This window comes from Diorhabda carinulata, chromosome X (assembly GCF_026250575.1).
Source record: "Diorhabda carinulata isolate Delta chromosome X, icDioCari1.1, whole genome shotgun sequence".
NCBI classification, from domain to species: Eukaryota; Metazoa; Arthropoda; class Insecta; order Coleoptera; family Chrysomelidae; genus Diorhabda; species Diorhabda carinulata.
The window spans coordinates 32061642-32086185 of record NC_079472.1 but is presented as its reverse complement, the minus strand read 5'-3'; the positions used below and the strand labels follow the sequence as shown (position 1 = coordinate 32086185).

The window sequence follows — 24544 nt, the reverse complement described above, 5'->3', positions numbered from 1 at the left end:
ACTGGTGAGCTAATTTTTTGCAGGATGACATATTTATGACCTAATATGGGTGTCATCGTAATTAAATTGAAATTACACTTTAGAACGTTTTTTTTTTTGATAGGCTATAAAGTTTAAATAGAAGATTCTTAAACATATTAAAAAGCGACTTTTCGGTAAAAACCGTTTATTTGTCTATCTTAAAACTTAAGTAGCAACCCTGTATTTTATTCGTTCAAGCGATATTCAGCTTGTGAAAAATTTATTTCTTCGTTTTTATAAAAATCAGGGAACACACTTCGTGCATATATCATTTTCGATAAAGAGGGTTAGACAAGATTAATTCCAAATTCCATTTTTTTTCGTTGAGGACTGGACTATATGTGTTCTAGTTTAAATGAGGTTCTCAAATTGAGACCCTCCCGAACAATCCGAGTATACTGTACTATGAATATGACAAAAAAAATACCTAGTGGAATAAAGTCTGGTCCTGGGTCATTCGATAAACTTCATTCTTCATTTAATTATTAGAAAATATTAATTCAAAGAAATACTCACAACATAATTTCGCTGGTACCATATCGTTTTAATAAGTAGATTGGAGTTTTTTTTTAACGTTCGGAAACGAACGAAGAAATTCTAGTATTATTTGATACCTCAATCTTTTGTAAATATAAGATTGCTATCTATAAAAAGCGGTCCGATAATTTGTTGTCAATAATTCCCCCACTAAACTTACTTTTTGGGAGGATCTACTACAAGGAAACTTGAGTTTATTTTGGTATTACATATTCCAAAAGTAAAAATTGATTAATCTACGACAACCAAGTTTTCTAAAATATTCTGAGAACCGAGAATATGATTAAATTGACCGAACTACAGATGTTTATAAAGTCTAACCTAACAACGCCATCTCTTATTGAACGACCGAGATTATTGAACAGCTGGTAATAATTTCATCATTTCGTCTTAATGTCAATTTTTTATTATCCACTATTTGCTGTTATTTGTATATTCACAATTTTGTAACTTTTTTTTCAGTTTGTTTTGTAAATAAGGACAATATATAAACCATCTTTAGGCGTGATGTATTTATAAACATTTTATTTTCTATTAAAATAAAATGTAAGGTTATATCCGAGTCGTATCTCGTTAGTAAATCATTTTAATTGAAAGAAAAATCATTTATTCATTAGAATCAAGTTATAACGACCAAGTATAGAATAAAAAGATGTATACACAATAAAAACTCATCAACTAATGAACAGGTTTAATTAAGTATAAAGGAGTGCGTATGATCGTAAATGGTATTAACTTCCTTTTTTTTACTGTGTTTGGTAAAGTAATTGAAATTCCAGCTAAACAAGCCTTCTTGAATAATACTTATATGTTTATATACCGTAAATGTTCCTTTCCTACATCAAAAAGAAGACCTTTGATATGTTAAAAACTCTTAATCTCTTTAGGTTTCTAACGAAAGAGAGTAAAAACAAGCATTACATTCGTAGTCATGGAGTTTTTAAAAAGTCTATATTTATGGTTTTTACTGGTTAGGAAATGGGTGAAAAATCTAACAACTACTGAAAAAGATTTCAAAATGTAAAATTTACAATCAAATTGTTCTTCTCAAACTATCTACTAATGATTTTATATATTGAATCATTATATCAGGTGTTCGTTTTGTCTCGCAAATTATAGTTCGTGACTCAATTGTAAGAAACTTTGTCTGGGATGCTTATCAGAGCGAAAACTAAAGGGTCCACCTAAATAATCACCCTAAGGGCGTTTTAATCAATCGGATTAATGTTATTACGATTAAATTGCCCTGAAAGGAACTAACGTTTATTTCGGATGCTTATTGGATAGATTTCCAACACACTACCATAAAATATTTTCCTTAATGAAACAATATGATTTCATTAGAAATTTGTAAGGTAAAAAACGAAACTTGGCGGGTGGAGGTCTGCTACTGTCCTTTTTTTTACACCCTTCGAATTTGTTGTATCACCTTGACTAGATTTATTTCTATTTATTTAACCTAATATTTTCCAAAATGAATGATAAAAATTCAATTTAGAAACGTTTATGAACTAGATACAATAGTGAATAAATGAATTATTTAGAATGTATAGAATACTAAAGTCTGTTAGCTACGCCATCTTCACAACTATTTGCGAACGTAATAAGTCCATCAAAATGTCATCTTACAGAAAACTATTAAGCAGTATTTATTGAGTTTATTTTTAACTCATTAATTAACAAATTAAAAAGGCTTCATTTGAGGAGAAAATTTTATTTGATTAATAAATACGTAATTTATTGTATAACAAATTAGACAGTGTCACATGTTGCCCTCTATGATTCAATTGTTAAACTCGGTATATTTTATCAATATCAAAATAGATTTATAGAAACTTGAATCAAAATTGTTTGAAATAAAATTTGTTCTTAGATTGTAGATTCCGAAATATTTATTTCAAAATATCATATTAAATACGTTTGAAGTTAGGTTGTATTAGTTTCAATTTGTGAGTTTTAGAATAGGCAAAAGAATTTTTCTAAGTATGGTGGATTTTATAGTTCATAAATTTTTACATGTCATTTAATAGACATATTCTCTATCATATCGTACATAAAGTGCTTTCTATACACATTTTTCTACATTCTATTCGTTCCAAATAGAATTCTTCAGGAATAATAATCGATAAAACATTTGTTTGAGAATGAAAGTACGGTTCAGGTTCTCGATAACAGATGGCGTCATTATCAATTTTATTTATATTATATACGTAGCAAAGTACCATGTGCTTTAATACTATCAACACTAACAATAGAATCAAAAAACTCTTAGGAAACTGCTGAAAACTGTGTTGAACATGTTATCAAAGAAGAAGATTGGTATGTGGTTATCACCCTCTTTACAAGCATTCATAATTCAATTAAATGATGACTCTAGTTCGGACGATTCTGACTACCATGATTATTTAAAAGATACTTTGGAATTGAAATGTTTTTTGTTTTATTTGCAAAGAAGTAATTTCCCTTTATGGTTTTTGCTTTGACATTTCGTTTTCTAGAAAAAAAAAACGAATGAGGTACAAAAAGGGCTCAGTTCATGTTTGGTACCCTGTTTAAACCATTTCGAGTATTTTTTAGAAACTTCAAGACATTTTTTGTTTTTACCTCAACAAGTCTAAATGAATTTTTAAATATGCTTATGTATATTTGTACACATTTGAAGCCTCGTGTTTCTAATATTGTAATGCATACCAATCTCTTGATGTTTTTTGCTTTACATCTAAAACCTTCAAAAAAAATTTTCTATATTTCAGCTCAATGCTCTAATTATTTTGGTGTGAATGAATTTTCAAATAAGCATATATTTACGTTGAAAATAGAACAAGTTTAAAGCTTCACATTTCCAATACTGTGAGACCTATCAACGTCCTGATTTTTTTCTACATACACCTCTGTAAAGTACGGTTTGTGATTCGACGTTTGAAGAAACAAAATACTTTATTCAATTTAACGTGAATTATTTGAAACAAAACAATACGGTATGAAATACGGATATGTATGAAAGAAAAAGAATATAATGTTTCTTCACATGCGTGTTCGTTCTTGACGCATTTTTTCTCCTGCCATCTCACGAGTGTCTACAGAGATTCTTCAGTGGCATTGAAATCATAGATCGCCTACTATTAGGCAACCAAAAGTGGACTGTACAAACTACGAGGGCGAATCACTAAGTACGGACAACCTCACCTTCTTTTTTTATTTTCTCTTAATCTGAATTTGGAACATTACAAAATATATATTCTGGGTTGCTCTTCCTTTTATGGATTAAGTGCAATGACTATTTTTGGGACAAATGCATATATTGTATTTTATATGGGAAATTAACGCCGAACGGTTATTTGTTGCTCCCTCCTCACTGTTATGAGTAAACACTCGATATTTTAGCCGATACGAGCAGTAGCAAACGAAGTATCATATATTTGCCGTGTTTCATTTGGAAAGAAATATCAATAGTTAACGAAGCACAAGAAAAGACAAAGACCCCATCCAAATATGATTTACCTATTGAATGAATCATAGGGGGTACTTTTGAAATAGTATTTGTTCATTGGTAGAATATTATTATTGATGGATTAATTTCATGCCAATAAAATGTTCATCCAAACTTTAAAACATTTTCATGAAATTGAAATTTACTCGAAAAAAGTTCAAATTGAGCTTTGATCTAATCTATTTCTTGCATATTATTCTGTTTGATTTTGATATTAATTAACAATAACATCCTTCGATTACAAGAAACTTCCGAAAATTGTATTTGAATTAGTTGGTGATTAGTTTTGTTTCATTTACAAGTTGACACAAAAAATTGATATTTGTTCAGAAAATTTTTTCGATAAAATTTGGATGGACTTTTGTTTTATTCACTATTTTTTTTCTTCTAAAATTAATTCCAATTGTTCTATTTTATTATTACAACACATTAACAACATTCCCTTACAATAAATTGGATTTATATTCTTTGTTAGTCTTGGGATTATAATGTAAAGTATTGAATAAAGATATTTGAGTATATTACTATTTTTTTATTTCAGATTGTATAAATTGTTCCAACAAATAACTTTTCCTTAACGTAACTATTTTTCTAGATTATCATTAAAGTAGTATAGCCATTGAAAGAAGATTTACATACAAAAATATTCGAATACTAAATATTTTCACATAACTCCAGATTTAAAAGAAAATAGATTTGGAAAATGTGTATTTATTAATTATATATTGAATTTGTATGTACATAGGAATCTGTAATACATTGAAAAGAACGTATAACATTTAACAGAAATTACTTACAAATCCGAATAATTTAGTTACAAAATACAAGTAAAATTAGTTATAAATCAGAAAGAATTAGTTACAAACATTTGCATGAATTAAAATAAGCGAGTTATTGGATATATGCAGAACTTGTCAATTTGTGATAAAAATAAATATTTGCATGATTAAACTTACTCTAAACATGTCTCAAATTTTCCTTTATGCTTAGTGTTGAAATGCCTAATTAAATTGTTAGAGCGAGTAAAACATTCCTGACAAAGTGGGCATACATTCGTAAGTGAATCAATGTCCTTTTTAGAATGCACTTCATTGCAATGGCTAGTTAAATTAGTCTTGCTAACGAACGTCCGATAACACTCAGGACAATTAAATAATCCAGTCTTCAATTCCTCTTCATTCTTACTTTTCATAATAAATAATTCAGATTTCAGTTCTTCTTTATTATTACTCTCCATAACCTACTTTGAGGTTATAAAAAATTATATTTTATTTAAGTAATATAATACGTATATGTAAATATTACACATTTTACTTACCTACTTCAATGATTTACCTATCAACACAAAACATATTTACACGTAAATATGAACGCAAATTGTTTGATGGTTGAGAAAGAAATCAAGTACAAAGTTTCTACCTGGTGCGTTTGACATTTGACTGCCCGCGCAGACGTTACGTTTCAGAGCATGCGCAAAGCGATCAAGGAGGAAAGAAACCCGTTTGACATTTATCCACTCATCCTATAATGTTGAAATATTTTCGTATAAAGTTACTCTAAATGGTATGGTTGCTATTGAAACTTTTAGGATCCAATATATCATCATACGTCATCAACAAATCGTGTCTAGAAACTAATTTGTTTTTAGAAATATCGGGCCTTTACTAAATAGTAGCTTAAGCGCAGTTATTTAATTTTCAAAAAACATTAAAATTTCTACCGAAGACACCTCGGTATTAACGGTAATTTCGATATATTCGAAAGAAGGTTTAGAAAAACATCTACGATCGTTGGTGATGGTAAAAACATGCAGTTCAGCTTAATAAATATAATACTTAATCAATAACAGAAATCTACAAGTATTTTATTTTCCGATTTGTAATACATTATATAGAGTAATTTACATTTTGTATCTCTTTGTTCATTTCTTTTCGATTAATTCTTTTCGTTCTCCAATTCCATTCTGAGTAGCGTTCGGTTGCTCTTCATCGATTAAACCCTTTTGCAACAAGTTAGCGATACGATTAACGTCTAACGTTGAATCTCTAGCGCTTATTTTCTTTAAAGCGCTATTCACAATACAAAGATCCCCTCTAAGTTCCGATACCAAGGCCGTGATCTTCTTCTCGTTACTCAATACTTCCACAGCTTGAGTATAAGGGTTGTATCTGATGCCGAAAGGACGTTTGATTTGTTCAGCGAAGGTTCTAAAGATATATATCTACTGTATATTCAATATTATTAGAAGAAAATGCTTCTTACCTCATTTTTTCTTTGGCTTCTTCGAAAGAATCGGTGTACCAATAACCAAGCTGGTAATCCGTGATTATACATTCTTGCTGGCAAGTAAGTTCGGGATCGAAACGTTTTACTTTATCTTTGGATTCAATCGCATGTTTCAACTCGGCTACTGAACTTAAAAGACCTGCTCCGTATACTTTCAATTCGTCATTCTCTTTTGCCAAACCGAATTCAACGGTAAAGAAGTAAAGCTGGAAGAATATAATATGATGCACTAATTTATTAGCTTTGATGTATTTGGATTCTTACCGTTGCTAATTTGTCTATGTCTTCTTGACAAGCTCCTAACGATGCCAATCCTAGTTCTTGGGAAAATTGGGCGAAACTTGGGTTTGCAAGTAAAGGCATATGACCAAGTAATTCGTGACAACAATCTCTAGAAAATTAACAACGTGTTTAAAAACACAACAGATCTGTTGTTATAAGAAAGGACAAAATGCTACTAGCGATTCAATGATTACAAGAAGGATCGTATAGCACAATGAAGGACCTGTGTGCATGATGAAGAACGATGTAGACGCTTGTCTTTGGTTACTGATGCTCTCGTTATCTTACGACACCCCAGAAACTAAACGGCAATCAACGAAAACAAATCTAAGCAAATCTTAAGAGTACAAACAATCGATGAATATGTTTACTGCGAGATCGTTAAGAAATTGCGCCCGATCTTATACTGTGACATCATGAATTTGCCTCGGGCGTGTTTAAACATTCTTCCTTTCTTACTCTTGGTGACTTTCATCTCTCATCGCAAACTTTTTCAATTACACTGAGGAAAGAAAATAAATAATAGAGAATTATATACATCAGATGGCGTGGATTCGAGTAACTCTTCATCGCTGATGTTTTCTTTTTCATCATCATTCATTGTTATTCATTAATTTGGGCAAAACTTCGGATAAAACAAATAATTATAGAAAATTAAAAATTTAAGGATATGAAAAATCATCGAAGTGAAACTGTCAACTGTCAACATTGAATTGGCTACAGTCATATTTAAGTAAGTTAAAGTTGTCTACTCCAGAGCGTCCCGAAAGTGTTTTGTAGTGCGGAACTGTCACTTTTATTACATGGAACACTCAAAACGCAACTTTCGGTATGTAAATGAATACAAAACGAACAACTTTCAGATGGCGTCGTCTAAAACAGGGGTCTCCAAACTTTCCAGTCTTAGGGCCATACTGATTACTCCAGTAAGTTCCGAGGGCCAAAACCATATTATCATTGTTGCCGGTGGTAAAAAGTGAAATAGTCCACTGATGAAAAAAAAAAAAAAGTTCGAAAAAGTACGCAACGTTTAAAAAAGGCTGCAAATCGGACTAAAGTCCGCAAAACGGCAACACTGCATATTATTAATTTTCCTGTCATTATCTGTAATTTCTAGATTAGTCGTAGGAGGAGTAACGTGACACGACATCTGGTGGACACAAGCGGAAATAGGTAATACCTTCTATCGCTAACAGATGACGCTAATAGCACGTACAGAATAATTTCGTTGGTTCGAGAAAGTTCTGGTGTCTTCCACTCACTTCTAGATGGCAGTAATAGGAATATATAAGAAGGCTGATGGCGCAACCACAAGTCAGTTCCTATGACACTGTTGTGAAATAAAATAGTGCGCACCTCCTTAAAACGTGTTTAAGTTTAAGACATCTTTGTAACAGTATTTTGATTTGAATTGTTGCTGTTGTGTGTGATTTAGTAGTATGGAAAAGAAGCGAAAAATTGATAGTGAATGCAGAAAATTCAAAGGTCAGTGGAACATTCAGTATTTCGTAATTGAGTCCAGTAACAAGGCGCTATGTTTGATTTGCAATGAAAGCATAGCCGTTCTCAAAGAGTATAACATTAAACGTCATTATGAAACAAAACATTTTCAAAATTACTCAAAATATACAGGAAGTTTAAGGACATAAAAATTCGAAGCTATGAAGCGCGGATTGAAATCTCAGCAATCTTCATTTACAAAACTCAAAACTGAACAAGAGGCTGCAACTCGTGCCAGCTTTCGTGTGGCTCTTGAAATTGCAGAACGTGGAAAACCATTCACCGATGGAGAAATGATCAAAGAATGCATAATTCTAGTAGCCGAAGAAATGTGCCCTGAAAAGGTAAATTTATTAAAAACTGTCAGTATGTCAGCATTCACTGTGGCTCGAAAGGTAGAAAACATCGCTGAAAATATATCCTCTCAACTGTTCGACAAAAATTAACATGTTGAGTGGTTTTCTTTGGCCTTGGATAAGTCAACGGATGTGTCAGATACTGCTCAGGTATTCGAGGAGTAGATAAAAGCTACAAAGTGCATGAATGTATGGTATTCATGGCACAACTACTGGTACAGATATTTTTAAAGGAGTTGAAATGGCCATTAATCAAAAGAACCTTCGATGAAAAAGCTTGAAATGTATTACAACTGATGGAGGCAAAAACACGAGTGGGAAAGATAAAGGAGTGGTCGCTCTTGTGTCAAAGGCTGTAGAAAATGACGGTGGTTCAAAACCATTAGTCTTACATTGTATCATTCATCAACAGTCTTTATGCGGAAAATGTTTGGATATGTCTGAAGTTCTGAAACCAGTCTTATCAACTGTTAATTTTATCAAAATGACTTACCTTATCATACTGCCGTACGTTAGCTTAGTTGTGGGAAAGTCCTTCAGCGTTTTTTTGAACTTCGAGCAGTGATCGAAATTTTTTTGAATGAAAAGCATCGCCCTCTTACTGAATTACAAAACCACGCATGGCTGTGGAAGTTAGCATTCTATGTTGATTTGACAAAACATATGAACGAACTGAATTTGAGATTGCAAAGAGAAAACCAGCATCTTCCTGATTTATACACTAATATCAAAACATTCCGGAAGAAATTGATACTGTTTCAATCACAACTACGAAGTAAATATTTTTCACATTTTAAAACATGTAAAATATTCAGCAACACCACTGAGACTGAGTTTCTTATCGAATTTGCAATCGAAACTTTGAGTGCTTTGCAAATAAATTTTGATACTCGTTTCTCGGACTTTGATGCCAGTGCGAATCAAATTAAGATTTTTCAGAATCCTTTTGATACTGACATTGAAAGTCTAGCCCCGGAACTTCAAATGGAAATGATTGATCTTCAGTGCAGTGATATAATTAGGAACAAATATCAAAACTCATCTTTGTTGGAATTTTATAAGAGTCTTCCACTGACACAATTTGATAATTTGCATAAATTTGCTCGTGGGCTGTTTTCTGTTTTTGGTACTACTTATTTGTACCTTCTCCAAAATGAAGTACACAAAAAATGTTTACAGATCTAAATTAACTGATGAGCATTTTAAATCTCTTTTAATAATTGGTAGAAGTAAAATCAGTCCACAACCACAAACTATTGTCAGTGGAAAATCTCAATTACATAAATCTCATTAGTATTTCATATCTCACTATGTTTGTTGTAAGTTATGTTTTTATTTAAAATGTATAAAATGTTGGTTGGATTCATTTTAATAATAATTTGTTAGTTATTATATACTGAAGTTAAATTTTCTGCATATTATACATGTCTTTACTACATATTACAATTATGTGTTTCTTTATCCAACTTATCACAAAAAGAATAACAATAAGCCTACAACAATGTTATGAGTAGTTAGCCCATGACCGTATCAATGTAGATGTCATATTAATAATTATTCAACATAAAATTAGAATACTTCAGTAAACTAAATTTAATTTGCTATAAAAAATATGTTCTCTAAAAGGAGTTTTCAAGTACGCTAGCGGGCCGTATGTGGCCCTCGGGCCGTAGTTTGGAGACCCCTGGTCTAAAAAATCTTTTTTTGGTAGTCAACAACGATGCAGATGAGCTGAAAGAACTTGTCACCATATGATTGAAAAAACTACGAAGAAGGCGTATAAAAAAGTGGGAACAAACTTAAATAAATAAATATCTTTTATGTATCTGTACATGTTTTTTTATATAACCAAACTGATATAAATCCTAGGATATGAACCTGTGAAAGAGGTTTGGTCTCAAGCCAGCAATCCCCGGAGGATTCTCCAATTCAAAAAACCCTACAGGAGCTAGCACTTGCGATATGAAGAGAACGTTAACAGTACTAACTGTTTCTGTTCATAAACAGTTCCTGTAGCATTAATATAACTTGTCTTCATTGTTATTTCAAGGTATTTCATTACTCCACACAATTTTGGTGTAACAACTATATCATATGCTTGCTTAAAATCATTGAAGAGCATGTGCAAAAGTAGATTAAGCTATGGTAAATTGTTTTAGAGTAAACACTCGGTATGTGGTACCTTTGCCATGCCTAAGCCCCTCTTTTATGTATCGGGTAGATGACTGCACTGTTACTTTTCCTTGGTAATCCCTCTTGTTTCTTTCAAAACCAGTTTTTATAGTATCAGCTACGAATTGGAAAAAATGTTTGAGCGTATGCCCCTTAAGGACGAAAACACTTTGTTTCGAAATTGTTCGTTTCTGTTTCACATTTTGAAAAAACTTAAAAGGCAACCATCATATTAGGCACTGACAGCTCAATTATAAGAATTCTGTTGATGTACTTTTCATCTCGAGGCTTCTATTTTCTTTTGGATTTCCTGCACGATAAGTTTTAAGGCATTTTCTTTATTTTCCCCATTCTTACTATTGTAATATCGTTTTTATTTGGAAACCACATTTATTATCTGAAAAGTGAATGGTAAAACGTAGATACCTATTTTCGAGATTTCCTCCACCGTATAAAATGAAATTTAATCATTTTTGTGTGTTACTAGATTTAAAAATCAGGAAGATGGCGAATTGTACCCAGTACGGCTTTAACGTGCTTTCTAGATTTTGACATTTCAACCCTTAACTGCACTAATACAATAATAAAATGACGGGTAATCCAATTAAAACATTCATTAAATTAAATTTATGATATGATGATATATGATGATACATAAAGTGTACCTGTATATAAACAATAACTGAAATTATTGATAGAATTTATCTACTACTATTGATTTTTAAATATTCCCAATCTAGAACTTTTCTCCTATTTCTATGTCTAATTCCACTATTTTCTCGAGACAATAGGCTTGTTTCTACTAAGAATAAATCGGATGGCTTTGAGTTTCTAAGTTTCTATTGATTAACTATGATAATTAGTAAATAAGTAAAAACAATTAATAATATTTTTGGAAAATAAAATCAATAAAATGAAGCGTTTTATCACGTGACATCAATCAGAATTATGTTGTAGCTGTCATTTTCGTATAAAGTGACCAGGTTATTTAGAGTTTTCAGCAATTATTGTTAAATTAATAAAGTTCGTTTTTAATTTAATCTTGAAATAATTTGCCATGGAATCAGGATTTAACAAAGCAAACTGCAGTAATTTGCCCAAAATTGACGCCGTTATGCTTGATAAATTTTTTGCAATGAACACCTAATTTTGTTTATCGAAAGTCCGCAGTATTAAAACTTATATGTGAACAACAAACAAAGTCTTATTTAATTAGTAGTTACCAGTCAGAGAGTCGCATTTATCCACTATGGAATGAAAATACTTAACTGATTTTGAGGTTAGCGAATACAAAGTTTCAATAACTTTAACTTAATTAAGTCATAACATTTTATTTGTTATGTGTGGTATATTATGGTAGATTTTGTACATTTATAAATAGATACATCAAGTTTTGTTTGATACTTACATCAAAATGTGGAATTAGTTGATTTGAATCACTATCTTCGTATTTCTTTATTGTTTGGGACGTATATGAATAATTTGTTTGGCATTTTTATCGTTGTAATTTCACATTGGGGCACTATGCAATATTTATAATACGAGGAATTTATTATTTATTAAAAAAACACAATTGACTGTAATAAACAAACACAGATGTTTCGCGACGTGTGACGTTATTCAAGACACCATGACATTCTTGGCCTTTTTCGCGGTCAATTTCAAATTCATTTCTAAAAACTCAAAATACTAACGTAACAAAACCTATTTTTCTTAAAATAATATATTTTTGGGGTGAAATAGATGCTAAGCTATAGTTTTAAACTGATTTTCCAATTTTGTCAACTAGCTTATTTATAGTATCGTTTCCCCTTTTTTTGCGTCAAGGTAGAGCAGATGCTCGATTTTTTCTTCTTCCACGTTACACACTTTGGAATAGTCTCATCTTCTTTGTTTCCCCCTCATTAATCTTTGGCTAAATCGCTTTAGATATCAGTCTATTCACTTAAGTTTGATATTCTGATATTTGGCATTGATTGTTGAACCAGTAGCATCTTTCAACAATTCCATCAGTAACTCTGTCTTCGGCTTCTTCTTCTCTTGTTCCACTTTATCTAATCCTTATTTCACTTCATAATATCCAGGTATGCAGCAAAGGCTTATCTAATTAAGTGTCACGAATCTAGTTAATTACTACTTTTAATGTTTTCAAGTTTGTTTGGCTATTTGTTAGAATCGCCTTTTTCCTTCAACAGTCTAGTAGCTTTCTATATTGCGTAAATTGTTGCTTGAAGGATATTACATTCAGTTTTCAGTCTGTACGTCTTCTGAATGTTCAATTTGAATTCAGACCGATTTTTGTACTATTTTCTTGTTACTGAGCAATTTTTTAAACTTGAAATTCCTTTTTCCTCTATGTTGGATTGTCCATCCCAATTTTAGGGATCATATAGTACGTGTTCTGAGCTAATAAACCTCTTATTTCCTGCAGGATAGTTGTATATTCAAAATTCTTTTCATATGAAAGGTTTTCCTTTTTTAACCTTTTGATGCTATAACTTTTATGAACAATTATATAGACTGCAGGGCTAGGTTTTAACTTCTAGAATTCCTTGCGCTGTAAATCTTATAGTTTTGGTGATTCCCATTGTTCGTTAGATTCTTTTTGTTTGTTTTTTTTCAGTAGTGAACACACTGTTTACACAACCCCTCACGATTACACTGTCTGACGCGCGTTTCGATAACCAAGTTATCGTCTGAAGGTAAACAGTGTGCTCATTATGAATATCACCAACGGTTCCAGAAATTCCAACTCAGTTGTTTTCCGCAGTATTTATCTTTCTTTGAAAAGAAGAGCTCTTAATTTAAACAAGAATTCATATTATCTGTATAAAACTAATAATAACTATCACTAAAAATTATTAGAATAAGCATATAGATACGAATTTATTGTTTCCTGGAAATAAATGTGGTACTTACGGTTCTGGGGTATAAAATGGATCTGTGGAGTGTCTTATATATTGCGTACAATGAAAAACCCTGAAAGCTAGTCCGGCTAAAAAGTCTCGAGCGCTCAAATACCCACCAACGGGACGTAGTGAAAAACCAGTTTTTCTTTTTAAAAATACGTTAACGTCTTGTAATTGCGGTATATTATCTTCTCTATAACCGCAATATTTCACCAACTGTGGCCAATTTTCGAGATATTCCCTGCATGCGTGTTTTTCGTATAAAATTTTAAGTTCGCGAAAAACCGTTCCCCTAAAAATAACGTTACCATAATGTCAATTTTCACAATACTCGTTAATGAAATTGAATGACGAAAGTTGTTTTCTTTCAATTAGATTTTAACCGAATTGAAAGTTCTCAATAAACACTTTACATTAGAGACTTACCGCAGTAAATTAATTGATTGATTGAAGAGGTTAATTGAGTAGAACTTGTCAGTTTATTCTCTACAGAAAAGATTGTATGCTGGTAACAATTTACCGATACGTAGTTGTGTAGTACCGCAAAATCCCAATAGATTTAACACAAAATATACACGGTGTTCCAAAATTATCTTTATAACTTCATAACTTCGAACATAGACAAGATATTTATATTCTGTCTTTTGCATGTATTACTGCAACTAATAAAGTTTTTTTCTTCAACAGATTGAACAGTTATAAGTGAAGATGTGGACACCAAAACAGAAAGCTCAATGCGTGTCATGGTTCATAGAGACGAAATCAGATGCACAGGTTCAACGAAACTTCAAGACAGAATTCCAAAAAGACCCACCATCCAGACCCTCCATATGTCCATGGCACACAAGCTTCATTAGCACCGGATCAGTATTGCAAAAATATGGAGCCGGAAGATCCAGCACAAGTCCAGAAAATGTGGAGTGAATAAGGCAAACATTACAGCACAATCCAGTCAATTCGTCAGGTTTCAAGACAACTCCAAATGCCTACAACCACAATCCACAGGATTCTTCACAAACAGCTGCGTCTGTACAGTTGCTGCAGGCACTGTTATCAACAGATCGACCAAAACGTGTGGAATTTGCTGTAGACATGTAACAACGTATTGAGCATGATGAAGATTTCTTGAAAAAGGTGTGTTTCAGTGATGAGGCCACGTTCCGTGTGTCTGTTACAATAAACCGCCACAACGTACGAATTTGGGGTTCTGAAACCCCACATGCAGTAGTCGAGCTCCAAAGAGACAGTCCAAAGGTTAATGTGTGGTGTGGGGGCTTATGCACAACAAAATCATCGGTGCTTTCTTCTTCATAGAAACCACAGTTACTGGCTACGTGTACCTGGATATGCTTCAAAACTTTGCTCTTCTTCAGTTGGAAGAATTACAGCCGATTGTTTACTTCCAACAGGATGGTGCACAACCACACTGGTTGACAGCAGTTCGGGAACACCTCAACCCAACCGATGGATTGGACGGGATGGCCCAATTCCATGGCCATCAAGGTGTTCGGACATAACACCCCTCGACTTCTTCTTGTGGGGACTTGAAGCGCCGCATTACACAAGCTTTTAGTACAATCACAGGCGACATGTTACAGCGTACCTGGCTTGAAATTGAGTACAGACAGGAAGTGCTTAGGGCCATCAATGGTGCGCATGTTGAAATATACTAAAAAAACTTTATTAAATGTATCCACAGCATCTAGGAATCCATACTAATTGGTTTGGGGTGTACTTATGTATAGATTTGGGGTCTGGTATACACTGAGACCCAAAGAAACCCAGTGTTTACAGCTGATTCCAATACTTTTAAAAAGTCTAGAATTTGGGATGGCTTTAATAACCAGAGATCTACGTCTTTTATTCCATACGCATTCAGGTGTAGTGCTCTGGAGTTTCTTAGTGTTTAACACTTCGAGATAGAGGTTTCTTCTTCTGAGCAATAAAATCTTAGGGCTCTAATGGCTGCTTGAATATCGGACAGGATGATGATCTCTTGTTTGCGATAGTTTCTCTCCAGATTGAACTGTACACGTTCTTCAATTGCATAGATTTCTGCTTGAAAAATACTTGGTGCGCTGCTCAGGCTTTCAGAGTGTTTGGTTCTGGGCCCGTACACTCCTATTCCAGTTTCGTCTGCTGTTTTTGATCCATAGATATATCATTTAATGGCATTTCTGTTCATTTCTTGTATCCCACTTGCTTTTACAGATTATTATCGAAGTGAAGTTTTTCTTAAAGCTCAAAGCAACGTCCTGAGACATGTTTCTGAATATTCTAGGTGATTTTTTCTCGGCTACGTTTTCCAGAACTAAGTGGAAAGGTGGGAGATTTAGAATCACTTCTAGTGCAGCTGTTGGGTAAGATTTAATGGCCCCAGTTGCACATTGGGGTATATTTAAGACATTCAAGAAAATTCGAAACCGATCGATGAAGAATTTAAAACTTATTGAAGGTTGTTATGAATATAGAACGAATTATTAAATTGCGGAAGCTAGATTATAATACAACTAACCTTTCCTTTGTATAAATTATATTTGGAAACCAAAATTCACGCAAGAGGCAGTTTAAGGCAAGGCTCTTGTCATTGCATTATGGCTATAACTTATTATAACTAACCCTTCATTTTTCTGTGTACCAGTAAGACAAATTGAGGTTAGATTTTCCACGGAAGACGAAAGATTATTACAAAAGTTGTCTCATTAATAAAACTGATTTGACTATCAGTTGATTGGTTCTTAAACCAAAAATAACTAAATTTCTTTTTATAATAGGAGACCTTCGGTTTAGTTTACATAGTTTATTAGATATTACTTACCATGTTTTAATTTCCTCTGGTGTGTATTTGACCCTGGGTATGCTTTCGCCGCTATTAAATGAAAATATACATTTATTTGTATCATTAAAATTGGTTGTTGAAAATTGAATCAATTATTAATTTTCTAATTGAACATGAAGTCATCAAAAATGAGATAAATTGTATAGAGTGTGGTTAAGTTAGGTTAGGTAAGGTTATGTTATGTTATGTTAGGTTAGGTTAAGTTAGGTCAATAATTTCATCGCGAGTGCTAATAAACTCGAAAAATTTATACAGTGGAATCATTCTGACTTCCCTTTTGTGACTAATGAATTGCTTCAAATTTATATGGAAATATATCATACAAATAGTATATAATTGACAAATGTAAACAAAGTTTTGCACGAATTCCTCAGATAGTGAGTGATCTCGATTGGATAAACCGTTTCTGAGAAATATTACATGGAAAGTAATCAGTATATTGATTCAATTTTCAACATAAAAAACTATGTGAAGATATGATTTCCGCGCTCCATATATTCACATCGAATTAATCAGCTTGATCATCTCTACAACATACTAAATTTTCAAGGTCATCGGAGCTGTGAGGGTTAAACTATACAATTTTTTAAATCGGAAGATGTCGTGCTCCAAGGTAACATTTTGTTTTAATTTTGCTGTATTCAGTTTAAAATTAAACCAAATGTATAAATTTCGTTGTTCAGGTCACTAAATACTGTCTAATCGAATAAATAAATTTTTTTATTATACATTGTTGAAACGTTGACAGCCAATTACAAAACTACTCATAATTTAGCGCCTCGAGGTGAATCAACTAAAAAATAAAACTTTTTATTATGAAAAAATCACACCTTTCAGTGCTAACTTTGTACATAAATCAGTATAATTTAATGCGATTAAATAAAATTCTGGAAAGTGCCTTGGCAGTCAACGTGTTAAATCAATACTAAGAAATTCGACGTCAGATATTTGATTTCAAAATCAAAACAGGTTGATTGACATTTTTTAAATATTATCAAGGTGTTGAATTATACCCTAATAATATTGTAAATACTACATTATTTACTTGGAATATTACTCACTGTTTATAGTTCATTGCTATTTTATAAAAATAATCTCTTCTTTTTCGATATACTGGATCTTTAAATCCGGGATGATCAGCATCCAATTCACTCCCGTACATAAGAACATTTTGCGCATTGTCCAGCTCGGAAATATTTTTCGGAAACCAGGGCATGTCATCAAAATCTTAGAAACAACATATAATGAAAATTGTTGTTAAACAAATATCTTATTTGAACTAAGGTTCTTGATTCATATGCAATGAAAGAGTAGATAACTAAGTTAAAACAGCTTGTAGAATTAACAACGACAAATACTATTTAGTAGCTTTTCAAGATGCAAGAAAAGCATCAAAATCTAATGGTCATTACTCCAAAATCCACCAGTTTCTACTGAATAATATCACAGCGGAAGAAAGAAGATTCCTTCACCGCCAGAGAAGATTGAACGCACTGAACAAAACAGAGTTTAGAAAAGATGTTGGCAAATGTAAAGCTTGTAGAATTAACAACGTCAAATACTATTTAGTAGCTTTTCAAGATGCATCAAAGCATCAAAATCTAATGGTCATTACTCCAAAATCCACCAGTTTCTACTTAATAATATCCCAGCGGAAGAAAGACGATTCCTTCACCGCCGGAGAAGATTAAACGCACTGAGCAAAACAGAGTTTAGAAAAGATGTGGGCAAATGTAAAGCTTGTAGAATTAACAACGTCAAATACTATTTAGTAGCTTTTCAAGATGCATCAAAGCATCAAAATCTAATGGTCATTACTCCAAAATCCCCCAGTTTCTACTGAATAATATCCCAGCGGAAGAAAGACGATTCCTTCACCGCCGGAGAAGATTAAACGCACTGAGCAAAACAGAGTTTAGAAAAGATGTGGGCAAATGTAAAGCTTGTAGAATTAACAACGTCAAATACTATTTAGTAGCTTTTCAAGATGCAAGAAAAGCATCAAAATATAATGGTCATTACTCCAAAATCCCCCAGTTTCTACTGAATAATATCCCAGCGGAAGAAAGACGATTCCTTCACCGCCGGAGAAGATTAAACGCACTGAGCAAAACAGAGTTTAGAAAAGATGTGGGCAAATGTAAAGCTTGTAGAATTAACAACGTCAAAGACTATTTAGTAGCTTTTCAAGATGCAAGAAAAGCATCAAAATATAATGGTCATTACTCCAAAATCCCCCAGTTTCTACTGAATAATATCCCAGCGGAAGAAAGACGATTCCTTCACCGCCGGAGAAGATTAAACGCACTGAGCAAAACAGAGTTTAGAAAAGATGTGGGCAAATGTAAAGCTTGTAGAATTAACAACGTCAAATACTATTTAGTAGCTTTTCAAGATGCATCAAAGCATCAAAATCTAATGGTCATTACTCCAAAATCCCCCAGTTTCTACTGAATAATATCCCAGCGGAAGAAAGACGATTCCTTCACCGCCGGAGAAGATTAAACGCACTGAGCAAAACAGAGTTTAGAAAAGATGTGGGCAAATGTAAAGCTTGTAGAATTAACAACGTCAAAGACTATTTAGTAGCTTTTCAAGATGCAAGAAAAGCATCAAAATATAATGGTCATTACTCCAAAATCCCCCAGTTTCTACTGAATAATATCCCAGCGGAAGAAAGACGATTCCTTCACCGCCGGAGAAGATTAAACGCACTGAGCAAAACAGAGTTTAGAAAAGATGTGGGCAAATGTAAAGCTTGTAGAATTAACAACGTCAAATACTATTTAGTAGCTTTTCAAGATGCAAGAAAAGCATCAAAATCTAATGGTCATTACTCCAAAATCCCCCAGTTTCTACTGAATAATATCACAGCGGAAGAAAGAAGATTCCTTCACCGCCAGAGAAGATTGAACGCACTGAGCAAAACAGAGTTTAGAAAAGATGTTGGCAAATGTAAAGCTTGTAGAATTAACAACGTCAAAGACTATTCAGTAGCTTTTCAAGATGCAAGAAAAGCATCAAAATCAAATGGTCATTACTCCAAAATCCACCAGTTTCTACTGAATAATATCACAGCGGAAGAAAGAAGATTCCTTCACCGCCAGAGAAGATTGAACGCACTGAGCAAAACAGAGTTTAGAAAAGATGTTGGCAAATGTAAAGCTTGTAGAATTAACAACGTCAAAGACTATTCAGTAGCTTTTCAAGATGCAAGAAAAGCATCAAAATCTAATGGTCATTACTCCAAAATCCACCAGTTTCTACTGAATAATATCACAGCGGAAGAAAGAAGATTCCTTCACCGCCAGAGAAGATTGAACGCACTGAACAAAACAGAGTTTAGAAAAGATGTTGGCAAATGTAAAGCTTGTAGAATTAACAACGTCAAAGACTATTCAGTAGCTTTTCAAGACGCAAGAAAAGCATCAAAATCAAATGGTCATTACTCCAAAATCCACCAGTTTCTACTGAATAATATCACAGCGGAAGAAAGAAGATTCCTTCACCGCCAGAGAAGATTGAACGCACTGAACAAAACAGAGTTTAGAAAAGATGTTGGCAAATGTAAAGCTTGTAGAATTAACAACGTCAAAGACTATTTAGTAGCTTTTCAAGATGCAAGAAAAGCATCAAAATCTAATGGTCATTACTCCAAAATCCACCAGTTTCTACTGAATAATATCACAACGGAAGAAAGAAGATTCCTTCACCGCCAGTGAAGATTGAACGCACTGAACAAAACAGAGTTTAGAAAAGATGTTGGCAAATGTGAAGGGATGTCTCGACTAAGGGAAGATGGATCTACTGACTTATTCCGCGGGTGGATTCTTGGCTTATCCTTCCTGATGTAGATGTGCAAGACCCAGTTGCCCTCTGAGTAGTATTATGGATGCTGGCTATTGAGCTTCTGGGTTAGTGCCCAATTAATTAAATTAGCTATGGATAATACACTATATTTAGTAGACTTGTAACGCTATTAATTGGTATGACCATGTGGCGACCATGACAGAAGGTTTATTAAACCACTAAGTATACTTTAACATCTTATTACAACTTCCCATACGACAGAACACCATGAGGTATAGATGACCTTTGAACTGGTTGAATTAAGAGTATTATCCATAGCTAAATACTTTCAACGTACTTCAGCATGCTTCGTGGGAAGTTGCACTTAGAGAAGAAGAAAGCTATACTGTCAACGGAGATTGATTGTGGAAAAATGAGGCCGTTCGCCGCTGAGATATAGAAGAAACTTCGCTCTGAAGAGAAGAGAAGAAGAAAGGAGCAATATCGGGAAAGAAGAAGCATTTGACGGAAGAGCTGTATAGTTAGATCTTTCTCAGAGGTTAGAGATAGAAGAGGTTTTCTTAAACGGCTTGTGAAATGTTACGAGTCTAACATACCATGAAGAATACCAAGTTATGAAATAGTATTTTGATTTTTTTTTTAATTATGAAACTATCTATCGTATATTTTCGTGTAATATGTGAAAATTAGTTTTTGGCTGTCGCTATAAAATGATTATTACCTATTAAAAACAAAATTAGTTATACAGAAGCTATATACACAGAAATATTTGTTGTAATGGCTTTATTCGAGAAAACGACACAATAAATATCGTCATTATTTTGAAAAATGATTTTAGATTTAAGTATGATATAAATAATTACTTTTATTTCAAACTGAATATATGATAAAAGGTCAAAATCACATTAAAAGAATGTAAAAAAGTCGTTAAATAAATATTTGATGTACAGATTTCTGATTGAAAAAGCGACAGGTTTTTTCTCGTCTATGATCCCAATGAAAAGAACCGCAATCCGATAAAACTAACGATATTAGAAGATGGATAGCTAGAAGTGGAATCGACGAGGACTAGTCGATAAAAATTAACTTATGACAGTAAAACGAACTCACCAAAACTGGCCGTCGCTGAAAGAGGAGTCGGTGGAGGAAAGTCATTTTCACTTTCCTCGCTACCGTATTTTCCGATTACCATTGTCAGCACTTCTCGTTTCAATAATCTACCCAACTGAAAAAAATCTACATCAACTTTTATGCAGTTATATCATCGAAAGCTTTGGAAAATTTGTTCTCACTTTGTTGGATTTGACCTCTGCATGCGAGTTCAATAACTAGCAACACGCCACGCCACGCCACGTCATGCGACGTCAATTCACGTGGTACAATGTTGTGTAAAAATTTGTAACATTCGACGTGGCGACACAGTCAATTTATTCTATCATTTTGAACAGAAAAATTTTCAGTAGTTTTGAGTACGTTTAGAAGAATGCGCCGATGCGTTTTTGCACTCTTGAAAAATAAGATTTTGGGTCCATAAAATAAAAAAAAAAACTGTGAAAAAATCAATATACACCCAATGAATCGTATCACGTGGGGTGAGCTGACTAAATTTATTTGAATGAAAAAACACATGCATACACGTGGTGTGGAGTGGCGTGTCGTGGCGTGCAGCTAGTGGGTTTCGTCTTTTAATCACGCTTATCGACAATATATTGTGAGAAATTTTTAACCCTTTCAATACTGTAGGGACATATTGTCCCAGAGAAGTTCTGATAATTACTATAATTTAAATGCTTACAATTGCATTGGGATCTAGGATTTTAGTACTGTACGGAGTTAAAAGGGAACTAGACCAATTTATTCAAAAATTGCCACTACAAAATGTTATGGAAATATTATACAGGGTGTCCCACAACGGCTCTACCGGAAATCGACTAAAACTTTGTTATTTTAAACAGAACAATCTATATATTAATACATTTTTGAAATTTACGTGAAATTGTAGTGAACTTTTGTCTAAATTTTTTTTTTTTTCGAAAAATTCATACTTTTTGAGTTATTAATTTTTTTGTAAAAAATTTGACCGTTGCAGACTCTTATAAATTATTTTTTTACGACGATACCCTTAAAGATATGAAAAAGGTTTCGATTCGGTTGCTCTTAGCGAGGTTAGACGAATTCGAATCTATGCTGAAAATTCTTTCGTTTTCTACAGGGTGTGTATCAAAAGTGTTCGAAGTTTAACGTCATAAATATCACATTTCTTTATTTTTTTAAATAGAACTACCCGGTTTTTTTATTTTAATGCATTCAGGGGTAAAAAATAAGGCAAATTTATGTATACTTTCCTATACTCCAACCTCACCGTTTTCAGATGTTAATGTTTTCTGTAAATTTTTAGACTTTGTAATAAATTGTTGATACTTTCGAAAATCGTTGAAATGGCTCGTTCTCCATTTAATAACGAATAAATAAAACTTAGACCACACTTGCATCTCTAAAAATTAAATTAAAATAGAAAAAACCAGGGGGTTCTATCTAAAAAAAATTTGAAATTTGATATTTATTAAGTTAAACTTTGGACACTTTTTATACACACCCTGTATAAAATAAAAATTTTTTCAACATAGATTCAAATACGTCTAACCTTGCTAAAAGTAACCGAACAGAAACCATTTTCATATCTTTAAGGGTATCCTCGTAAAAACATAATTTATAAGGGTCAAATTTTTTACAAAAAAATTAATAACTCAAAAAGTATGAACTTTTTGAAAAAAGTTCTCAGACAAAAATATACAAAAATTTTACGTAGATTTCAAAAATGTATTAATGTACAGGGAGTTCTATTTAAAATAACAAAGTTACAGTCGACTTCCGGTAGAACCGGAAATCGGCCATCTTTGAAAATATTTTACAGATAGTTTTAACTCGTCGTGGGACACCCTGTATATAAAAAAACATTTTTCTAGGATAACAATGTAACGTACTTGTTCCAATTTTTTTGGTTCACATTCTATATCAACCATGAAATCCGCTTGATTCTCATCTGTTTGAGAAGGTCTTGATTCTATTCTTTGAACATTTATGCCCAAATCTTGAAAAGATTGAAGAGCTCTAACCAAACCACCTACTTGATTTTTTAAACTGAAAATTATGGAAACTTTTTCTTTTGTTTCTGGTTTTGCTTCCTCTCCGCCACTTTGACGGGTCTACAAATTAAATAAAATCCTTGAAAATAGAATGATTGATATAATTATTTGGTTTTTATATTTTTGCTTATATCCAAATTAATATCGTTAAAATTTATTCAAAATGAAATAATATTTTTACATCTTAGACCTTTTTATATGTTTTTATCGATAAATCGTTTTGATTTTGGGTCAAAACAAAAATATGTTGCAACCGAGACGAAGATTTTTCAACTAATTTTATAATTAAAAAAATTAGTTACTTCGATTTCTTGTTATTTAATCAATTCTGTTATAATCTAAACAATTTTGATTTAAACTTTGAAGCTCAGCTACAATGTTAAGATAATCTAGAAAGTTTGGTGGATGCGCCGGGTACAAATTTCCAGATTTCATAAAGCGGCAAATCTTTGTATTGTTTTTATAAGCTGTTTATAGATTATAGCGACCATTCTGAGAAAGCTTTGTTGTTTGTTTACGGAAAATTATATTTCTAGAAAATAGGATTCTAGAATATGACGATAATGTATATAAAAAGAGTTTATAACAGCCGTAGAATCAATAAATAATTGGATGTGGTGTCGAACAAACAGTAAATTTAAATGAATTAAATGAATGTTTAGTAATAAATTAATGCATTAAGTGTCAGTGTATGAACAAATTAAGTAAGTATGAAACACCGTGTGTATAAATTCACCCCTTTGTTTAAAAACTGCTCAAATAAATAAGACAAGCATCAAAATATTAAACCCAAATTATTTCTACTGAATTTTCAAAAATACTAGAATAAAAAATCAAAATTGATATTCTAATGTCTTTTTTTTTCTAACCTGTGTTTGTAGGGCGATGGGGCTATCTTCCTTATAATTCCAATCTTCCCCGCTTCTGTATAACCACAAACCAAGTAGTGGTTTTCCCGAACTCATACTTTTTTTTCGAAAAATTTCTTTTTTGAAAATTGTGGATGATACGAGTTTTGGGAAACGCGGCACCGAACTTTACGGATAACCTCTTCGGTTTCACAATTTATAGATGATTGTGGAAGGGTGGTTACAGGGACGGCTTCGTCAAATATATCTACAAACTGATTCAACAAAAAGAATGTTTTGATAATAAATCTTCGTCCAATCGACTTAACTGGAAAAACGCAAAATAAT

General features: G+C 32.6%; 1 protein-coding gene across 1 annotated transcript; it reads right to left on the bottom strand.

The window, feature by feature from the left end:
• Positions 1–5887: 5887 nt before the first annotated feature.
• On the bottom strand, positions 5888–24383 carry LOC130901861 (tryptophan 5-hydroxylase 1). The gene is made up of 9 exons (XM_057813498.1): positions 24218–24383; positions 23187–23408; positions 21313–21427; positions 17454–17619; positions 16372–16422; positions 13564–13845; positions 6599–6725; positions 6311–6540; positions 5888–6255 (listed from the first exon to the last, which is right to left on the bottom strand). Exons 1-9 carry the CDS (start codon positions 24311–24313, stop codon positions 5970–5972), a joined length of 1575 nt encoding a protein of 524 aa, XP_057669481.1. The 5' UTR covers positions 24314–24383; the 3' UTR covers positions 5888–5969.
• Positions 24384–24544: the final 161 nt, after the last annotated feature.